We start from the raw sequence: 23,385 nt of genomic DNA, 5'->3' as shown, positions 1-23,385 counted from the left end.
TTTTTTGGTAACAAAGAAATTATCATTCTATTTTGAATAATTTTATGGTTAATATGAAATTTGAACATAAATACTGCAGGAAAAATATTGAAGATATTTGCTGTTGTTTGTTGTCGGGTAGAAATAATATTCATAGCGTATGAATATGTCTACTTTCGTTTTAGAAAAATAAAACGCACACGGGAAAGCAATTTTATTAAAATGGTCCTAAATCAGTAAAACTGTTCGGTATCACTGTTTAAAAAATATATTTTCGTGCTTTTAGAAATCATATTTTACAGCATAAATCATAACATTCAAATGTTATACATGAATAATACATTTACGCTGCATGTAAGCTTCTGTGGTACTCTGATCTACTTTCAGTTTGCCAATTTTGCAAGTTGTACAGAATAACAAACTGAATAAACATAATGTTCTTTAGCAAATCATCTTTAATCAGCGGGTAGTAGAATATGGAAGGAACAGACAAAAATGAATGGTAAACACTATTTTTTTTGTAATTACACATTGGATTTGTTTAGTGTAAACACTTGATGTTGATAGAAAAATACTGTCTTTTTTATGTTTTGTTTTTAAATTGCTGTCTTTTTGACTTTCATACACATTCCATAATTTAAGACAGACGATATCTAATGAGCTCCCTAAATTTATTTTGTGATATTAGTTGGCGGCAATTCCACAGGACTCGTCAGATGCAGCTTCAAACCAATCCAATTTATAGCTTTTTTGTGATTCAAGAAGGATTTGTCTGCATAGAACAGATTGTTTTTTTTTTCCACAAAGTTTCATTCACTTCACTTAAGATCCCAAAGCAGAAGTAGACTATTTATATAATTATTACCATAATGTGTGACAATTTGGGAATTTGTAAACAAAAATATTACTCAATTTCAAACAAAAATTGCTGAGGATTATGATGAAAAATTATGATATTTATTATTGAAAATGTATCCTTGCTCCATTCACTTTTCAATGTAATGGTGGTGTTGAAAAAATATCATTTTGGGAATGTTTTAAATGATTGGTTAACATGCTTAAAGGACTTTTTTAATATTAGCTTACAATGTTCATTTTTTTTTAACTTAAAACATTCTCATTTTTTTTTATTATTAACATACTTATTTAACATGATTAATATATTCAAATCAGAAAAAAATTCTGAAAGAAACAATTAACAATACACAGACTTGTTATAAAGCATGTTATCTTGTCTCATTGGCACTCATACCACATCTTTCTATATCTATGTTATCCTATATTAACAATAAACATAAATATATATCTTTAAAAAGATGAACAAGCGCATGCAATCTAATAATGACGATTTATCCAGGTCTGTATATATTTCAAGTCATATATAAAATAGTAACATTCAAATTAGTGGTTTATACAAATGATTACATATTCTTTAAATATAGAACTATTTTAACATAAAGCTCAATCTACAATTTATAATTTAGGTCAAACATCTTGCTTGAGTATCTTCCATCAGGTGTTATATTTGAGATCTGTAAACATTTGACGTGGCAAGATATTTTCCACATTAGTCAGACATGTAGGAGATTCAACCAATTGTGTGATAAAGCAACTATATGGTAAGGCAAATTTCATTTAAATGTTATACCAGTGATAATAGTTATCAAAGGTACCAGACTTATAATTTGATACGCAAGACACACATTTCGTCTTCATAAGACTTGTCTGAGAATTTGCTAATCTACATGCAACTGAAACATTCATATAATTTAAGAATATGTAGTACCATTGTCAAAGTTCAAATGAAGTTGATGTAAGCATATTAGGCAACCATAAGGCCTTCAACAATGAGAAGTACCCATACCATACGGACAGATTTTTGTTTATACCTAGACTTCTAGCAGTTTACAACCAAAAGGCTTGACATTGGTATAGTATAGAGGTCACCTGGATTCCTCCCATCCAACAGAGGAACTCATTCTAAAAAGGAGTGTCAGTTTGGATGTGCTGGATAAATAAATACCCTGCAAAATCTGGTTATATTGGAATTGCTCAAGATTTGTTCTCCTCTGAAATGTTTTGCTGGCAGTTTTTTGTTTACCTATGCATGACTATGTTTTTCTGTTATCCTTCTTTGATTAATTGACTTTCTATTCCTTTCTTGATATTCTTCCATTTAGCTTTTGCTGAAAAGTTTTACATTAGTAAAGCTGTTACTAGTATCCTAATGCTAGCAAGTTGAAGTTTTGGTCAACTTAGTTGCTTACAAAGTTATAGGAAATTACTGCATTGAACATTTAAATTGATGGGTAACTTACATTCAGGAAATCTATGTGAATTGGTTCTGACACATAACAATGAATCCACAGCATTTTTCACTATTAATTCTTGACTAATATTTATGATTGTTGATGTTAATATTTTTGTCAGATAATTTTGAAACATGATCTATTAACAGGCTACAGCTAAAATCTCTAGACTTCAGTAGATGTTTGATTCCATTAGACTTTAAAGTTCTAGATGTTGTAAAACGATGTCCTCAAATAGGTAAATATCTCTAGACTTAAGTATGATTCCATTAGACTTTAAAGTTCTAGATGTTGCAAAAAGATGTCCTCAAATAGGTAAATATCTTTCTGCAAATTGTGTGTTTCCCTTCATACTGAGAAATTAAAATTTACAACAATTATGTAAGTTGTATTGATAAGAAATAAATGCTTCTCTTTAAAATTTCATTGGGGTATTAAAGTGTCAGCAGAAGGACATTTTGTATGAAGATGAGTTACTTCACATTAAAAATGTTTACACTATCGATGCTTTAATTATTATCTTTTAAAATTTATAAAAGGAGCGTTCAATCCTTATGAAATTAAGAGTTAAATAATAAGCATATTATTACCATTATTTATTTTTTATTAGTTGCTGTAAATTTTGAAAATACTGCATCTATTATTACGATTTTTAAAGAAATGACAAAAATGTGAGATCAATTATTGCAGCTGTAGGAAAAATTTGCATACAATATATATCAGATACCAGAATGTGTTTTCTTGTTTTTGCTACAGTCAAGTTATTCACATTAATAAAATTCTGAATTTGTAGTAGTTTGTTTTTACATAATTTTATTTTTACAGGAATATTAAAGTTAACTAATGTGGTTTCATCAGAGAATGCACGAAAGTTTAGAGAAGAGGAGACCACTCCTGCTGACAGATTTCTTCTGGAAGTCTTACGGCATTGTCCAAGTCTATACACAATGGACTTGTCAATGGTTGAATTGACTGATAATTCAGGTAATACATTACTGGAAGTCTTACGGCATTGTCCAAGTTCATACACAATGGACCTGTCAATGGTTGAATTGACTGATAATTCAGGTAATACATTACTGGAAGTCTTACAGCATTGTCCAAGTTCATACACAATGGACCTGTCAATGGTTGAATTGACTGATAATTCAGGTAATACATTACTGAAAGTCTTACAGCATTGTCCAAGTTCATACACAATGGACCTGTCAATGGGAGAATTGACTGATAATTCAGGTAATACATTACTGGAAGTCTTACGGCATTGTCCAAGTTCATACACAATGGACCTGTCAATGGTTGAATTGACTGATAATTCAGGTAATACATTACTGGAAGTCTTACAGCATTGTCCAAGTCTATACACTATGGACTTGTCAATGGGAGAATTAACTGATAATTCAGGTAATACATTACTGGAAGTCTTACGGCATTGTCCAAGTCTATACACTATGGACTTGTCAATGGTTGAATTAACTGATAATTCAGGTAATACATTACTGGAAGTCTTACGGCATTGTCCAAGTCTATACACTATGGACTTGTCAATGGTTGAATTAACTGATAATTCAGGTAATACATTACTGGAAGTCTTACGGCATTGTCCAAGTCTATACACTATGGACTTGTCAATGGGAGAATTAACTGATAATTCAGGTAATACATTACTGGAAGTCTTACAGCATTGTCCAAGTCTATACACTATGGACTTGTCAATGGGAGAATTAACTGATAATTCAGGTAATACATTACTGGAAGTCTTACGGCATTGTCCAAGTCTATACACTATGGACTTGTCAATGGGAGAATTAACTGATAATTCAGGTAATACATTACTGGAAGTCTTACAGCATTGTCCAAGTCTATACACTATGGACTTGTCAATGGGAGAATTAACTGATAATTCAGGTAATACATTACTGGAAGTCTTACAGCATTGTCCAAGTCTATACACTATGGACTTGTCAATGGTTGAATTGACTGATAATTCAGGTAATACATTACTGGAAGTCTTACAGCATTGTCCAAGTCTATACACTATGGACAAGTTTGTCAATGGGAGAATTAACTGATAATTTGGGTAATACATTATTAACTATTACTTGAACAGTCAGGTAACTATTGAACTCTTATTAGAGTCAGGATAAAGATTTTGCATTCCATAAGAAATAGACATAAAAAAATAATTTTAAACAATTTTAATGAACTCTATAGAAAAGCTCCGTTTTCCAAGTTATAATCAGAAAACAATATGTAAAAAATTTAACCTTTTTATAATATTTTTTTTATGGTTCAGACTTCGATATTTTATCTAATCCTAGAAATGTTAATTGACCACTATATATTTTGAACCTTTTATATTTATTTGGTAAGAACCCTTTATATCACAGATAATGAAAAAATACTTTTTTTTTCAGTAAATGCAATATGTACCAAATGTGAACAGTTGCAGAGCTTCACTCTAACAGATAATGACTTCATTAGTAATGAAGGAATTGTAAATATACTGACCTATCTTCCACAACTAAGTCAACTTCATATTATAAGGTAAGTAGATGATTTCACTTATTTATATGAAATTTTTGCCAGCAATTAGACTTTTTAAATGCAAAAGCAAGTTATATATCATAGAAATACCACATACAAAGTAAAAATGAACATGGATATGGCAATTGAATTCAATAATTTACTGTAAACGGTCTTATCTTGGAACCATGACCTATGAATTTATTTTATAAATTTAACTGCCTTCATTTGCTTTGATACATTACTTCAGTAACTTTAACTTTTGGATAATTAAAGGATATTGTCTATCTGAAAAACCATTTGAAGGATTGTAAATGTTTTTTTAAGTCTTAATTTATTTTATATTACAGATGCACAAATGTGATTCCTATGATAAAACATAAAGATGAAGGGAAAGTTCTGGCTCTGAAGGATATAAGGTATGAATAATCTTTTGTCAATATAAATATAAGGTTATATTTCGAGACAATGTATTGTTATTTATTATATACTGCAACTCCTATAACTTTTCAAGAAATGTCTTGGGTAAAAACAGCTAATTTTTAATTTGCAGCAGACAACATAAAATTCTGCAAACTTGTATTTAAGGAATAACAGTACTGTAGTTGAAGAGTTGCCACCGTCAATTGTAGATTTGACGGTCGCAAATGCAGTTTTACTGGTGACGCATAGTGGAGACAGTAAAAATGAGATTTGCAAACGTCAAATCAAAATTGACGGTGGCAACTCTTCAACTACAGTACTGTTATTTCGATTCTAATGCATTACAAATAGAAAAAAATACAATAAAACCTGACAAAATGTCTAAATTTGACAAATAGAAAAAAATCCGTGAAACTTCATAAATGATTTTGGCACAAAGACGTCATGGCTAAACGTGACGCCATACAAATGAAAACTTACAAACTGGAGGTTATTACGTTACCTGGATGCTTCAAATTTGGACAAAATTACATTAAAACGGCGAATTCGAGGTAGGTGTTGTTTTATTTTCGATTATATAGTAGTAAACGAACATTTGTTGATTCAATCAATTCAAAATGCGGGTCCCTCCTTAGTTACGCCTGGTCAACTGTGGATATGAAGGCAACTTTTAGCCAATGAAAAAAACCATTACATCCAAATTGCATTAGAATGTTTATTGACATGAAGAAAATTCTACAGAAATGTATTGTCAACGTCATAAAACAGGGCAATATACCATCTGGGAATGTATTTCACAAATGAATATTCGGTCAATGCAATTTGACCAGCAAATAGCACAGTTGCAGTATACAACATTTAGCAAGGGCTTCTGCATAGGTTGATGCACCAGATATTGCACATAGAAAATTTAAGAAAGTTAAAGATTACATTCATTTGACATTGGATTATATTTTTTTTACAGAATTACAACTCATGGATTTTATTGATTATTTTTACAGAAATGGAACTCATAGGTTGTATAATTTGCATTACTTATTTTGCAGAATTAAAACTCATGGATTGTATTACTTGGATGATAAATTTACTAGAATGATAACTGTATTTCAGAATTGAGTCCTGTGAGTTATTTAAAGCGAATGTATCCACATTGTTAAAAAGTTGTGTACAGTTAGAACATCTATGTTTGATTGATAATGTAGTTCTTCAAGGATTCCCTAACAGTATACCAAATGTAAGTATGTACAATATTATGCCCCAAATATAAATGGGGCTATATTGCAATCACACCTTCTGTCTGTTTGTCACACTTTTCTCAGAAACTAATGAAAAGAATGACTTCATATCTAGTCAGGGGTTTGATAATGATGAGTTGTAAAGTGGGAGGACTTCTTGGGTCTGTCAGATAATTACTTTCTGCTTCCTGATACTTTGAATTATGAGTAGAGGTATAGTATGACAATACATGTACCTGCATTTCTTATTTTAGGATTCCAGTATGATTATGTAGAAAAAATACATGAAAAATACAAAATCTTTACATGTTCCTATTTTTTATATGTAGCAATTGTCAATAAAAGGACATTTGGGGTATACAGTAAAGCAAAAGAGCCTCAACAACCACAAAATACCATTAAGTGGTCAACCATATCCAAAGTGTCTCAACAACATTTCAATATCCAAATGTCTTTGGGTTGAGACAAGTTATGAATACATTAATCAGAAACTATCTGTCATTAACATCATTTTTTTTAAATAACAAATATTTATTTGTGTTAAATGAAGTTGTAAAATGATACATCAAATCAAAAGGTATAGTAAATTATATAGACAGTTTAATTCAAAAACAAAATCTTCCTGGAATGATAACCACTTAATGTAACTGTGACACTACATTTGAATAATTCATAGAAACATAGTTACTGACATATATTTTTATTACATTTCAGACAGAAAAGAGTGGTATGAATACTCTTAAAACTTTGAAATTATATTCTCAGCCAGGTATGTTATTTGTATATCAATGTATACACAACCATAGATGTACATCAATGACACAACTAAACTTTGTAATTTGTATAAAGTATCTTTCAAGGTAATATGACCACAGACCACAATTAAGTTCCTCTATTAATTCTTTATAACATTTTGTCTTATATATAAAAAAAAAAATGCCCTTAATATAGTCTTTTTGTTAAATCTTTTGTGTGTGTAATGTACAGTACTAGTCCAAAATTATATCCATCATTCAGAGAGATTGCACTCTAGCATCTTACAAATTTAACCACATCCATACCTTATGGACAAGTCAAGAGATGTTCCAAAAACTGTTAATATTATATTTTTACACCTGACCTAATCGCTCTTTCCATATCAAAATCAGTTAAAATACAACATCCAAAAAAACTATGTACAGAAACTAATTTGTTGATTTCTTTCACAGATATGAGAGAAGTAAATTTTGAAAAGATGGAGCATTTAGAGAGTTTGAAAGTAAAAGATTGTCCACAAGTACTTCATGTAAATATGTGGGCCCCAAAATGTAAGTTTTAGTTATAATAATGATTGAAATACCTTAGCCACATATTGTTATGTAAATCATTATTACTATTTTGTGTAATCCAACTTCTACAATATTCAACCCAGATTCCTGAACCTTCTGAAGGAAGATTGCACATATGTTGAAATTGTGCACTGGCTATTAAAGAACTATATGAGGGATCTATTCTCATTTTTCAAGACATTGAAACTTAGTTAATTTCTATCAAAATTTACGAAAAGCGGGTACAAGTTTTGTGTAATCCACTCATTTAAATTTGCTGTTCACAAAAGCCAATAAAAACCACAAAAATAGGTATCCCAGAATCAATAACGAATCCCCAGTAGATAAAATCATAAAATATATAATGTGAGCTGTTATATTGTATGTTAGATTGAAAACTAATGATATATTAATTAATTTTTTTGCAGTGCATTGTTTCCAGATTACTAAATGTGAAAATTTAAAGTCTGTGAATTTCTATGATGTCAGGCTATCTGAAATAAACTTGTCTGGTTGTGAAAATCTAGCTTTGATAGGTGTTGACAGTCCTGTCCTCAAGTCAATAGATATTTCTGGTTGTAAAAGGTATTTCATTTTTTTATATAGCTGTTAATTTCTCGAATTCATTTAGAAAACAAATTTGTTTCAATCGTATATTTATTTTTATAAATTTTTTTAATAATAGTAGACATTTCAATTTACAGTATTATTACTAGTTTAATTTCTTATTTCCCTCTCCTTTTTTCCAGATTTAGTCAGGCATCTGTAGATCAGCTATTTCTGTCTATAGATATTTTATAGTGTATCACTTTTATTTTATATAGATATTTTATAGTGTATCACTTTTATTTTGCCTCAGAGACTTAGATTGGCTGTTTCCAATAGTGGGTTGGGGACCAGGGTGTATTAATTTGTGAAAAGGTCAGTTTGTGGGGAACCACAAGTGGTATGTCAAAGGTGTTTGTTATTAGCATAAGCAAATATCATTTCCATAAAAAATATTCAGCCCTGCCCCCACACAGGCAGGGACGATTGACCATGACACTTTTGCACTGTTTACATTAGTTTGTGATTAGGTCAGATTATGGATAACCACTTGTTTTTTTGGCCCTGCTCTCTCAGTCATGATCTATTGACTTTGAATCTTTTGTATTGTTTACATGGTAAAGTATTGCCATATTTATTTTAACATTTGCTTTATACTATCAAAATACTTAAAGACTAGACATAACTCTGTGTCAACAGTTTTAGTGTTTCTTAGTCAATAAATGATTTTGTTCAAAATTCTTACACATGTGAATTGAATTTGTTTTTATGAGTGTGGTTATTTTTTATTTTCAGTTTAACTGCTCATCAGTTTTTGATTGGTATAACTATTAAGAGTTGTGTAGACTATATTAACATGAGTGGATGTAACAAAATGAATTCAGCAGAGATTGATACCATAATACAGGAGGTAGTTTTTTATATTCAGACATAAATAAAATTATCAGAATAAGAAGATGTGGTATATAGAATTGAGAATGGAAATGGGGAATTTGTCGAAGAGCACTTTCAAAGAGACAATAACCTGACCAAAGAGTGGAAAACAGCTGAAGGCCACCAATGGGTCTTCAATACAGCGAGAAAATACCGCACCTGACTTCATGCTTCAGCTGGCCCCTTAATATGTTTTTTTTTAATCAGTTAATTTTTTTTGTTATATTTTGAGCATCCAATGAAGAGATTTTCTGCCATATTATAATGACCGAAACAAGAAATATCTAAATCAATCACTAGGATTAGAAATTGGAGCTAAAAAAATGTTGTTGAAATTTTAATGTAGCTAACATGAAAGGAGAATATTCTTGACTGGAAAAAAATGTTTTACAATTTGCCAAAATTGTAGCCATTTTGGAGAGTTAACAGAGAGGAGAGTGTTTAAAATTTGTATTTAGCTTTTTATACACATTTGTCAGTTAAACATGTAATTATTAGCATTCATTTAAAAATCTTTTGATTTTGAATTGATATAACTTACCAGTAGTATTGGTACTTGGTATTTTTTTGTTTGTTAATTTATCATATTTATCTGTTTTCAGTTTCCAAGCCTGAATTCCTTTGTGTTTGGAGGTGACCACTTGACAAACACAGAAATTAATTCAGTAGATTTAACCACCATATGTTTTAAGGTTTGTTAGTATTTGGTTACTATTTTAGGAATACTGAAATTGGTAGAAAGGGGGTCTTTTAAGAAACTTCTGTATATTACTTCGTGATAACTGAAGTGAGTTCGGATGATGATACTCATTTTCATACCTTACTGAAAGTTACTCAGGTATGAAATTATATAGTGTTGACATGTTTGAAAGGATGAAATGCAAATAATTCAATCTAAAAAAAATTAGACAAAATAAGTTTGTATTTTTTATGACAACACATGCAGATTATAGTGTTTTGAAGAATATATATAGACAGGTCTTATTTAAATGCAAAGAAAATCAACATAACACCAACTTGGGACACATAGTTGTATGATGCAAACAAAAACTGTAGATAGTGTGCTTTAATTCTATTATTTGAATTTGAATGAAATATGATTTATTTTTTAAATATTTGTCTATTTTAATTGTATACTGGCTTCGTTTGTGAAAGTCTTACTTTTATATTGCAATACTAGTATATATTTTTGGAAATTAAATGCACACATTTGTTATTTGTGATCAAATGTAATATATTTTAGACAAATAAAATCATGTCTTGCCTAGCTCTGAACGTTCCTACTTTAAAGACATTGACATGTGACAAGTGCTCAGGGTTAACAGAACAACACCTAATGGACGGATTGCTGTTTGGGGAGAAAAAGGTAATTCTAATATCAGGGCCGTAACTACCACTGAGGCAGTTGAGTTACTGCCTCCCCTGAATTTTCTACACCAAATTTTTTTTTTTGAAGTAATAAAAGGAAATCTTGACAATATGTTCAAGAAGAACTTGAATTTATATAATAAGCAATACAAGTTTACAGTTTTTAACCATGCCTTATCATAATACGTGATATATCTGTCATTTTCCGGATTTTGATCGAAAGTGGACTGATGTGTATCCAAATGGCCATATCGTATTAATTATAAAAAAGATGTGGTATGATTGCCAATGAGACAACTGTCCACAAGAGACCAAAATGAGACAGAAATTAACAATTATAGGTCACTGTACGGCCTTCAACAATGAGCAAAGCCCATACCGCATAGTCAGCTATAAAAGGCCCCAAAATGACAATGTAAAACAATTTAAACGAGAAAACTAACAGTCTTATTTATGTACAAAAAATTAATGAAAAGCAAAAATGTAACATATAAACAAACGACAACCACTGAATTACAGGCTCCTGACTTGGGACAGGCACATACATACATAATGTGGCGGGGTTAAACATGTTAGCAGGAATACTAACCCTCCCCTAACCTGGGTCAGTGGCATAACAGTACAACATAAGAACGAACTATAAAAATCAGCTGAAAAGGGCTTAACTCATTAGATGGACAAAAATACAAGTGGACGTTGCCAGATAAGTTTTGACACTGCCTGTCGGCTCATGTGCGTGTGAGAGATCTTTCTCTGCTCTCTGACCCTTGAAGACATGATGCAGATTGAGCTACAATGACAGAAGATCGTCTTTGTGGTTTGGCATTACTCCATGTATACCGTAATAAAAATGTAGAGCGAGGTAAAGCAGAAGCAGCATTAAAAAGATGAGATTTGATTAGAAACAGGAAGATTCATCTTGCATTTACCGCCAATTAAAATTTCAATAAAACATTTTCAGAAGACAAAATTGTATGTTTTTATTGAGGAAACACTGGTAATTTTTAGCCATTTTATTGAGGAAAAAATCGGCGGTCACAATGTAATTAATGTTAATAATTATAGTTCAAAGTACGGCCTTCAACACGGAGCCTTAGCTCAACCCGAACAGCGATCTCAGTTTGTTTTTGCATAAAAATTGCTTCCAGGTTCAATCAATACTGATGAGTCTTAAAGTAAGGAAATTGAAGGAAAACGGGTCATTTTTAGCCATTTTACTGAAAAAAAATATACAAAGCCCCCCAGACCCCCCTCTTATGGGGGCGTCAATTGGCGGCCCCCAAACCCCTGCAACCCATGAATTGGAACCCTAGTTACGGCCTGTCTATGGTGAAGTTTTTAGCAATAAAACAATGCCTTGCTGTCACACAAAGAAATATACATAAAAAAATTGATACATATAAATTAAAAGCTAATCATACTGTAATATAGGTTTTCTGTCCCATATTTAAATACCGTAACTTGTGATGGAAAGTAAGGCTAATAAGTAAATAGTATTATTTTGGTTTCAATTTCATAATTCAAGAAAAATCACAAAATATTGTTCTCATCTTTGGAATGCTAACGTCAGGCAATTGTAGCAAATAGAGTAATACATTGTCATGAGGATGATTTTGTAGAAATGTTTACAAAAGTATAGAAATTTATGACTACATGTATTTCTAATTGAGAAAAATCAGGTATTTAATTTCATCTCTCTTGTGTTTTGAAACCTTACATATCATTTAAAATCAGACCTTTAAACGTTAATCAAATATTTTCAGAATCATGGAGTTCAGGGATTAGAAACTCTTATAAGAGATATAGGTGACTATACTCCATTCAAGGGTAGAGTAGGGGTACCAGGTTTAGAGACACTAGTTCTACAACATGTACCAGGGATTCAAGGAAATCTTTTGTGTGATTCCCTGTCTTATTTTAAAAATCTGACAGACGTTCAGTTGAAAAATTGTGCCTGTCTTAAGGAGTAAGTATAGATATGAGCCAAAAATATGTGAAAAAAACATCCCATTTTTCTGACCCCAAAAAATTAAGTAAAACAAAATGTAAGGTTGTATAAAAAGAAAAAGATTGCCATACATCTGAATGCTATTTGTCCACCATTACTTGACATCACAAAGGTTCTGTTAAAATTTTGAAGTCACAATAAAAAATATCTGACAGCACAATTGAAAAGTGATTGTTGTATGACGTTAAAAGAAGCGACACAGATTCTCTGGTCATCCAGAACAGATTTCCAAATAGCGATAAGGTGTATTGGAACAACTCTACGCCAGATTCTTCTGTCCATCCAAATTGATATGACTATGAACAAGCCAGATTTTTCCTGCCAAACTAAATCTTTTGTGTATGCCCTATTTTATTTTGAATATCAATACATGTATATGGTGTTATATTGTTTCTTTGTGCCTAACCAATATAAATTCATTTAACTTTTGCAACCTCTATTTATGAAGGTTACACTGAGGTGTGGCTAATGATGCATCAAATTTTGCTTTATTCGCTAGTGGGGTCTTAACGTATATTTTACTTATCTAGTTATATTTGCAATGATATAGTTTGTTATAGTGCCTAACAAGATTTTGTGAGGGAATTCGATGTTTGCTATACCACTGTTTATTTCAACACACTTTATGACAATGCTCCTGTACCAATCGAAATGAAATTTTTTGCAGTGTTTTGAGAAATGATTTTACTTTGTAGAAACGTATTGTTTTGGAAACATTTTATGTTTTAAAAGGATAAATTTTCTGTAAATAGTCAATAATTATGTGGACTTTTGAAGCCCAAACTTTGTACGGCCTTAAATATATAAATGAAATATAAAAAAAAACTGTACCAATACAGAACGAAATGTTAATAAAATTATAACAAAACGTTTGGTTGACAAATTTTTATTCGTTATCGCAAATAAATAAATTTTGAATATCTTACATTTTCTCCCTACCCAGTTTACCCCTATTACTTATTATAATGTGGACCGGTCATTGTTATTAAATATTACGCAATTTGATTGGGTTAAGTTCTTATTAGTTTACCTTCAAACTGTTTATACTTTTCATACATGACTATTGATTAAATCAGAACGTGCATACAGTAACTAAAATGACCTTCAAACTGGACACTGGATGAGTCCATGTTATGTTTTATCAATGAAAGTATAGGTATGAAAGGTAAGAAATGCCAATTCTCCTATTTTCACAAAATTTTGAAAATACACAGTAAATAGATTATTTCTTAATAGTCAATTGCGGAGAAAAACAGAAAAAGTTTACAAATAAGACGTTTTATTCCAATCAACAAGTCATTTTTCGGAGTGAAATGCCGAAATACACTTTACACACGGCTACGCCAGGTAAAATAATTATTCATCTTACAAAAAAACAACATTTTTCAGTCTCATTGGAACATGCTAATTACAATTAATCCCAAACTAAGAAAGTCATTAAATAAAGTCAAAATATGTCCGATCTACCTAATTTTAGAGCAAAAAAGTCAATACGATCTTTTTAAGGTCAATTTCGTCTACCTCACAAAATCTTGTTAGGCACTATAAATATATTTCTTTATAGACTACACTTTCGAAACTTGAAGCAGTTATCTACCTTGACAGTTGAAAGTTGTAATCATCTGTCAACAGTTAAAGTCCATAGCATGAGCAACCTGAAAATGATGACTTTAAAGGTATTATAAATAGTTATATTGTATGTTTTTTTTTTTCCTTATGAAAGATTTTACAAATGTATGCCTTAACTTTTTAAATATCTACATTCTAATTCGAAGTGTATGTATCATGTCATATTTCAAACAGCCTTGTGCTTTTTTCACAAAAATTCTCATTCTAAAAAATCAATTTTCCTGAAGCTTTCATGATTGGCCAGTATTTTTTCTTGTAAGACTTTTTGTAATACAGTTGTGGTTTCTTGGTATATTTTTTTAACACTCAAGTCATTTTGCAGTGATCTAACATTGTAAACATCTTTATTGCTGGAATGCTGCCAAAAACTACAGTTTTTAGAATATTGATAATCCTTTCCATAGTGTTCCTTATATGGTAACAATCTCCCATACAGAGTTATCTGTCCTTGAGAGCAAAGAGTCAAAGACCAATAACTCTGCATGGGAGTTGATATAGTAATGAAATTTCAGCCATCATGTATTACCTGACAGACTTTAACTTGATTAAATGAATGATTTATTAAATTAGAAATTACACCGTTTTAGATAGAAATAAGTGTTCATAGATGATTGTTAAATCATCAGATCATTCAAACTATCTTAATTAGATATAAGAAGATGTGGTTTGAGTGCCAATGAGACAACTCTCCATCCAAGTCACAATTTGTAAAACTAAACCATTATAGGTCAAGAGAACAATCTTCAACACGGAGCCTTGGCTCACACCAAACAGCAAGCTATAAAGGGCCCAAAAACTGACTAGTGTTAAACCATTGAAACAGAAAAACCAAGTCTAATCTATATTAAAAATGAGAAACATGAAACACTTATGAACCACATCAACAAACGACAACCACTGAACTTTAGGTTCCTGACTTAGGACTTTTTCTTTTTTAAAAAGATTTTTATATTTTTATGCCCCACCTACGATAGTAGAGGGGCATTATGTTTTCTGGTCTGTGCCTCCGTTCGTCCGTTCGTTCGTCCGTTCGTTCGTCCCGCTTCAGGTTGAAGTTTTTGGTCGAGGTAGTTTTTGATGAAGTTGAAGTCCAATCATACACATGTTCCCTATGATATGATCTTTCTTATTTTAATGTTAAATTAAAGTATTGACCCCAATTTCATGGTCCACTGAACAAAGAAGAAGATAGTGTGAAGCTCAGGTTAAAGTTTTTGGTCAAGGTAGTTTTTGATGAAGTTGAAGTCCAATCAACTTGAAACTTAGTACACATGTTAACTATGATATGATCTTTCTAATTTTAATGCCAAATTAAAGTATTGACCCCAATTTCACGGTCCAGTGAACACATAAAATGATAGTGCGAGTGGGGCATCCGTGTACTATGGACACATTCTTGTTGATTTCAGTGGTGCAGTATGATAAATTACTTCAATGTTGTGGATGTTAACTTGCTCAAACTGGATGTAACTGGATGTAACTTTGCTCATTTTACATTATTATCAGCAACATTGTCAGATCTTAGTCTGTCAGGAGTTTGTACCCAACCTTCTCATACCATGTCTCTCAAGTAAGTTTAAAATCAATTTACCAGAGAAAAACATTATGTGATATGCAATTGATTTAATTGTTTAATTGACAGTTTTAAATTGAAAACTAGCAATATCACGGATGATTCCTGATATTGACATTTTTCTTTACAAAATATATTATTTCTTCTTCCTACTGTTGTTTCACCCATGAGAGCAACATTATACTTATTATTAGTACATGTAGCTTATAAATACTTTGTTGTTAACACACTTGTTCAAAATTCAAAACTTTTGAACAATGCAACATTTTCAATGTATCTTCAGTGTGACTGAGGAATGAGAAATCTGATATTCTTCACTGATATGAGATATATGCAACTGTATGGTTCATTCCAATTATCTTTCATAAGTTCCCCTTTTAAATATTGAATGAGTTTTGTCATTTTGGCAAATTTCTTGAAAACAATGTAGAGATTATAAGAAGTGAAGCCAATAGAACACATATACCCATGTATATTAGTAGAATTGATTTTTACAAATAAAAAATTTATATTATTTAAAAGTTGATTTGATGATGTATTTTACATTGTAGATGTCCAAAGATGACAGAGCTAGCTATTAATAAGTGTAATTCACTTGATGATGTGACATTACATCGTCTTTTTACAGATAATCCAAATATTACCTGTCTAACATTGTCTGTTTCTGATCATATAAGGTGAGTAAGGGAAATAATCTAACATTACCGCCTTGACATTGTATTTGAGCACATAAGATAGATATTAAAAGGGAAATGATCCAAAATTAAGCTATCTTAAATTTTTAGGAGCTGATCTGATGAGATACAAAGGGGAGATAATCCATATATTATCAGACATTGTTTCTAATTGTGATGAAAATCCGACCAAGTATAACCACTCGGAGATTATGTCTGATTACATTAGGGGTTAAGGGAGATAATCCTAAATTAACCTGTTTGACAAGTTCATTCTCAATCTGATTTCATAGGGGGGTAATAATTCAAATATTACCAGTCTGACATTGTCAGCGTTAGATGTCATTGGTAAGAGATAGGGGAGATAATAAAAAGAATATACCTCTCTTGGATTGTCAGTGTCTTATATCATAAGTAAAGTAAGAAAGATAATGTTAATATAACCTTTTAGACATTGCCATTGGTTTTACAGAGGAGATAATCATCAGCATCTGCTCTTAAATATCAGCAAGGGGAGATAATCAAAATATACTCTATGAGACATCAACAATGTCTTATATTCAAGGGTAGGAAACGGATATATTCCAAGTAGTTTAGTTTAAACATATTTTATTGTCCAGAAACAATGACAATAGGATTAGACACAAGTTTTAGATCTTAGACCATCTTCTCCATATTCCAAGTATTATTTGTAGTTATAATTTCTCTTTTGACCTTTTTAAGTAAGTATGGAAGAAAATTTAATTCTTCTTGATTTTACATTATCTGTGTCATTAAGAGCAACATTGGACCTTAAAAGGAAAAAAGATTGGTTGAAGGTCATTGTAGAAAAAAGGTTAAGTTAACTTTGCTTTCAAAATAACATTTTTCTACAGAAAAATAAGGTATATTACATATGAATAATAACATGTTTGAAAGTAATCTAATGTCAAAATAGTGCACATTTTAAGAAAAATCACTATTTTCATGAAGAATTTTTAAGACCAAAGACAAATTTTACTCATGAATTGGTTTCTCAGTTAAACAAATGTATACTAGGTTTTTTTAAATTATTTTATTCAGATGTATATCAGTGCCATCAGGAGTGACATCTTTCAGTATTACTGCTCTCAAACGACTGCAAGCAATCACTACGGAAAAACCAATCAAAATTCAGCATCTCAAACTCAATAATCTTATAAAGGTAACTTTTGTGTATAGTCAGTTCAAAGTAATCAAATGGTTTCTAACAAATTTCATTTTAAAATTTTGAAATTTTTTCAGAAATTGAATAGTTTTAAGTATTAGTCCGTTCGTCTGTCCCACTTCAGGTTAAAGTTTTTGGTCAAGGTGGTTTTTGATGAAGTTGAAATTCAATCAACTTGAAACTTAGTTCACATGTTCCCTATGATCTTTCTAATTTTAATGCCAAATTAGAGTTTTTACCCCAAAATTCACGGTGCACTAAACATAGCAAATGATAGTGCGATTGGGGCATCCATGTACTAGGGACACATTCTTGTTTGAAATATGAGTAGAGAAGAAACCATGTGTCTCCTCTTGCAAAGTAAAGGATCCACACAAATTAAGAATAGGGAATATCCTTCCAAGGACAAATTTTCTTTTGAATTTACAATGTTTATACACATTACAAGCTCTACATTAATAAGTTCAAAAATTCATATAGAAAATTCAATTAACATTTATACAAAACATAGAAATACAAGAAGTTATTATTTGAAATGCTATTAAAATATGTGAAAGACTTTCTTATGATTTATGGATGGAATGTTTTTATGGTTTAATCTGTTTAATAAATAACACAATGATTATCTTTTCAGTTTACTCCATCAAGCAGAGTTGACATACTGAGGACGTGTTCATCAACACTTACCAAACTAGAAGTTCGGGCAATTCCTAAAGAGCAAGCATTATGCTTAGAACTACCTAAATTAGAATCATTAACTCTTGATCAAGGCATAGATTTAGTTGAATTAGGTATGTTTCATAAATGATTAACGCCCTGGCCTTGGTTGCTGAGTGGTCAAAATAGCAACAATAACAATAGTTTTTTTCAGCACTGAGTTTGTTAGTTTGTGAGTTCAAATTAAATGTGGTATGATTGCCAACGATGAAACTGTCAACCATAGACCAAATGATGTTGAAGTCAGCAATTACAGGTCACTTTACCACCTTCAATAATCAACAAAACTCATACTGCATGGGAAGCCATAAAAAACCCCAAAATTGTAAAACAATTCAAACAAGAATTCTAACAGCTTGATTTATGCACAAAATACAGGAAAAACAAATATGATATACAGAAACAAATAACAACCACTGACTTGGGATTTTATATTTATGGATTTTGCAACTGAAATAATACCATCTCTTTATCTCATATGGTTTTAAATACAACCTTTTTATTTTACAGAAATTTTCTGCCCAAAGTTACTATACCTTCGTATACAGGTATGTAATTCTTCAGTGATCTGATGCATTCTCATTGTCCTAGAATACTGGTTGTCATGATTAATACTTGTAGAAGTAAAAATTTGTCCTTTTCAATAAACTTCAGATATGGCAAGAAATATTATGTGATATTGAAGTTTTTATAAATGGATTTTTTGTCTCGCCTTGATGGAATCATGGATACATGAGACATTGGTATGCTGTTTCCAGTGTCAGTGGCGACGTCAACAATGTATTAGTTTGTGATTAGGTCTAGTTTATGGTGAACCACAAGTGGTAGATCAATGATATTTGGTATGCAGTTGTATAAGCATTGGCATATCTCATTTCTATGGAGAATATTTGGCCGTGCCCCCTCAGTCATTGTCTAATGACTTAGAAACTTTTGCTTATTTTACATGCATTAGTTAGTGATAAGGTCAGTTTATGGGGAACCACAAGTGGTAGGTCAATGATATTTGGTATGCAGTTGTATAAGCATTGGCATATCTCATTTCCATGGAGATAATTTGGCTCTGCCCCCTTAGTCATGGTCTAATGACTTAAAAACTTATTTTAGTTTGCATGTATAAGTTTGTGATAAGATCAGTTTGAGATGAACTGCTAATGTTAAGTCAATGATATTTGGTATGCAAATTTATTGGCATTTGCAAGTATCAATTCCATGGAGATTATATAGCCCCACCCCCTCTTCATGGTTCATTGACTTTGAAGCTTTTACATAGTTTACAAGTAACATGGAGATTGTTTACCCATGTAACTCAGTCATGGATTATTGACTTTGAATATTTGCGTAACTTGTGTAAGATGTTAAAGTATTGCTGTTTTGATTTCAACATTTGCATAATCAAAATAACAAAAAGGCGAGACATATCTCTGTTGTAACAGTTTATTGTATCATTGTTTACTTATAGGGATGTCCTAGACTGAATCACATGTTGTTGCAGCTAAACAAGTTATCTCAGCTTCAGGTTAATCATAGTTCTCCCTTGTTGGCCCTCAAGACCATGGTTTTACATGTGATACAAGTGCAGCATGTTGCCAATGTTTTAGCTCATGTAAGTAAGGATATTATAACACTTAAAAGATATTATTCAAATGTAATGCATATTTATCATTTAGATAATATTTGTAAATTCTAGAACACATAACTGTATATTGATAAACTTGAATTCCATATGAATATCTTGATTAACAAGTTGGCGCGAACAAACCTAACTTCTTTATTTCAACACATCTGAATGACCTTGTATGAATGTCTGTGTTAATAGATGTGCGTGAATTTACTTAAATATTGGAAGAATCAAAACTCACAACTCAAAAAGAGGCTGAAAAAACTTTATAAAAAACATGAACAGACTGTCATTTCATAAAACATATTTCAAACATCCCGAACAAGATTGCACGATGAGCAGTTTAATAAAACATACATTTCACTGTCGCTTTGGAATTCGAATGTACTTTGAAGTATTAGAGTTGGAAGAAAATTTAGACATTCACAGAACCATAAGATTATTTTTCTCCAATTCTCTTTTTCAGTATTCACCTAATCTGACAACTCTTGAATTTACAGGCAGCTATGTTACAAAAGGTAAGTCCTGTCGGTGCCATATAGTTTTACCCTTGTCCGAAATTCCGTAATTCCGAAATTCCGTAATTCCGTAATTCCGAAATTCCGTAATTCCGTCATTCCGCAACCAACCATTATACAGAGTTTTTTTCTAAACACCTTCAGATATTGGGCTGATTTTTGGTATGTGAGTTAACCATGATGAGTTACAGATCAAGTTTAAGTTTTGTTCCGCTGGGCTTATTTTTGCCGAAATAACTGTCTATAGACTTTGATAAATTGTTGAAAATCACAGTTATACAGACATTTTTTCTAAACTCTTCCAGATATTGGGCTGATTTTTGGTATGTGAGTTACTCATGATGAGTTACAGATCAAGTTTAAGTTTCAGTCCACTCCGCTTATTCTTGCCTAAATTAAGGGTTTACAACTTTGAAAATTGTTGTGTGTGTATTTACAACTTTGAAAATAGTTTTGTGTGTATTTACAACTTGAAAATTGTTGAAAATCACAGTTATACAGACTTTTTTTCTATACGCCTCCAGATTTTGAGGTGATTTTTGATGTGTGAGACTACCATCATGTTTGTGTCCACATGTGTTATTGAAATTGCAGATTTTTCAACTTTTTGAGATGGGGTCATTCATGTCGCTTTGACACATCTAGTTGTTATTGAAATATGCCAAGTTTAGTGGCAGATTGTTTTTAAACAATCATGGTTCATACTCACAATATAATATTTTCTTTGGTTAAGTAGAAAGTGAAAGGAAATTCAATAAGCATAAGCTTAAAAATTTACCGTTAGCAACAGATTTCAAATGGTATAATGTTTTTGACCTGTACTTCAGTTCTTATGTTAGTCAATTTTTCCATCATCACTTTGTTATCATTGTTGAAATTTTCACTTTTCCCAAATTTTCAAAAAGAAGATCTTATCAAGTATAAATATAGAATTCTGATATTCTCTTTTGTTAGTTTCAAATGTGTGTATTAAGTTGTATTGAAGGATTTTAAAGATATCAACCACAACAGCTGGATTGTATTACATCAACAATTTTTGCAGTTACTGGCTCTTAATCTTATTCGCACACACATTGACTGGTAAAAGAAATTGTACTATGGCATGCAAATATTTTTGGATGTTTGCATTTAAGTTTTAGAGCATTTGTATTACGTTGAAATTTAAAGTTGTGGTTTTCTTTTACCTCCAAATTCAATGAAAATAGGAATCTCTGGAATAAAATGTAATAAAAAATCCACAGAGGTCAGTTTATATCACTTTTATTGATTTCTTTATAATTTTTCAATTCTGTAAAACATTTTATTATTCTATTGATCTTTTTCAGAGTATTTATGTGAGCTTGGCAGAGCTATAGACAATTTAACAGTTGTAAATTTATCCAGTTGTAACTTGGGTCAAGATTTAGAAGACTGTAACAGTTCACTGGTTCTTGATGGATCTGAATGTGGAAGAAGTCTTCCATTAACTGTCAATATACACAATGATATGGATGTTGGATGAAATCATGTTTATTTATAATGTTAAACTGTTAATGATGTTAAATGTAGCAGCTAGCATACCTCTGAATGAAGACTGGGTTTTTCTTCCAAAATATATTTTGAATGTGTCTCAAACACAGAATTGTAAAAGTTAGAAAGATTCATAACTTTTTTAATTGAAATGTTTTGTAGAATACTGTTTTATGGTGAAGAAATTAGGGGTGGGTGGGGGAGATAGTCTGGATATTATTATTTTTATTATTACTAAATATCCACCACTAAATTATTTTATTGTCTTATGATATATTCTCTGTTTGTTCTTTTAAGGAAAGAATAGATATCTTCAATTTAGTCAAAATGATAATGTATTTTTAGAAAGTATTGCAAATTTTTGAGAATCAACAAAAATGCAAGATTAATTATTGCAATTTCTAGAAAAGCTGCATACAGATATATATGCATCAGAATGGTTTTTTTTATTACATTTATTGCGATACTCACTCAGTGGCATTATTCACATTAATAAAACACTCCCATTATTATCTGAATTTACAGTATATAAATATCATGTAATTTACTTTACCAGTTGTTAAGACTTTCATGGTGTTGATCACCTGCTTAAATCAGTCACTTTGACCTATATTTTATGTCTGACTGATTTTTCGATAATTTTATTCATTGAATTCAAAATTTTGTCATTGTGAACATAAAATACTTGATGTATATATATATATATAGTTAAGATTGTGTTTTTTTTTATTTGAGAATGTAGTTACAAATTTTCTAGATTAATTTTTTTATATGGTTACATTTTTTTTGTAAAATTCTAAAAACACAAAAGAGCGTTAAAATTATTTTTTGAAGAAATATTCAGTGTTTTATAAGATGTTATGCCTCAGGAAGATACCATTTCCAAAGACTCTCCCTTTCTGATTATTTACAAGCACCTTGCTTCATTTGGTCAAACGTCAGCATTTTAAAAACTGTTTAAGTGTCTTATCCTACCCATTTCAGCAAAACAGGTAACCCGTATTTGACTCTCCCAAAATATCAATACATGTACTAACAAAATGAGCGAATGAATTCAGATAGATCTTAAATTAACCTATGCAAATTGTTGAATATTTTGATCAAGGTATGACAATTAGTAAGAATAGCTTATTATAAGATTGTCCAAAAATTATTAAGATGGCTTTAAAGTATGACAGATATATTTCTTTGCATACAAATTATTAGAAAAAAAAGTAAAATTATTTTTACATTGAACAGAGAGGTCTATATAACTGTATTGAATAATTATGCACATGTTTTTTTTTTTATTGTTTTTGAATTATTAAAAAGTGTTGAAGATTTA

The 23,385-nt window shown here is 30.8% G+C and overlaps 1 protein-coding gene across 3 annotated transcripts; it reads left to right on the top strand.

Annotated features, from left to right (window-relative positions):
- Positions 1-105: 105 nt before the first annotated feature.
- LOC143067309 (uncharacterized) lies at positions 106-23,385 on the top strand. Of its 3 annotated transcripts, XM_076240459.1 has the most exons (23): positions 106-481; positions 1,464-1,598; positions 2,438-2,526; positions 3,114-3,272; positions 4,706-4,835; positions 5,165-5,233; positions 6,348-6,471; positions 7,187-7,241; positions 7,681-7,779; positions 8,208-8,364; positions 9,121-9,235; positions 9,861-9,950; positions 10,502-10,624; positions 12,390-12,592; positions 14,199-14,310; positions 15,673-15,833; positions 16,388-16,513; positions 17,573-17,693; positions 18,331-18,487; positions 18,924-18,961; positions 19,876-20,019; positions 20,501-20,552; positions 21,878-23,385. In XM_076240459.1, the coding sequence occupies exons 1-23, from the start codon at positions 456-458 to the stop codon at positions 22,051-22,053; spliced, it is 2,661 nt and encodes an 886-aa protein (XP_076096574.1). In that variant the 5' UTR covers positions 106-455; the 3' UTR covers positions 22,054-23,385. The 3 variants fall into 3 exon arrangements, with proteins under 3 accessions (XP_076096574.1, XP_076096593.1, XP_076096583.1); XM_076240478.1 differs by lacking the exons at positions 106-481; positions 1,464-1,598; positions 2,438-2,526; positions 3,114-3,272 and adding an exon at positions 3,806-3,860; XM_076240468.1 differs by lacking the exons at positions 106-481; positions 1,464-1,598; positions 2,438-2,526; positions 3,114-3,272 and adding an exon at positions 4,214-4,280.

Source organism: Mytilus galloprovincialis, chromosome 1, assembly GCF_965363235.1.
Source record: "Mytilus galloprovincialis chromosome 1, xbMytGall1.hap1.1, whole genome shotgun sequence".
NCBI classification, from domain to species: Eukaryota; Metazoa; Mollusca; class Bivalvia; order Mytilida; family Mytilidae; genus Mytilus; species Mytilus galloprovincialis.
The sequence above is the reverse complement of the archived record's forward strand: the minus strand, read 5'-3'. Positions and strand labels throughout refer to the sequence as shown.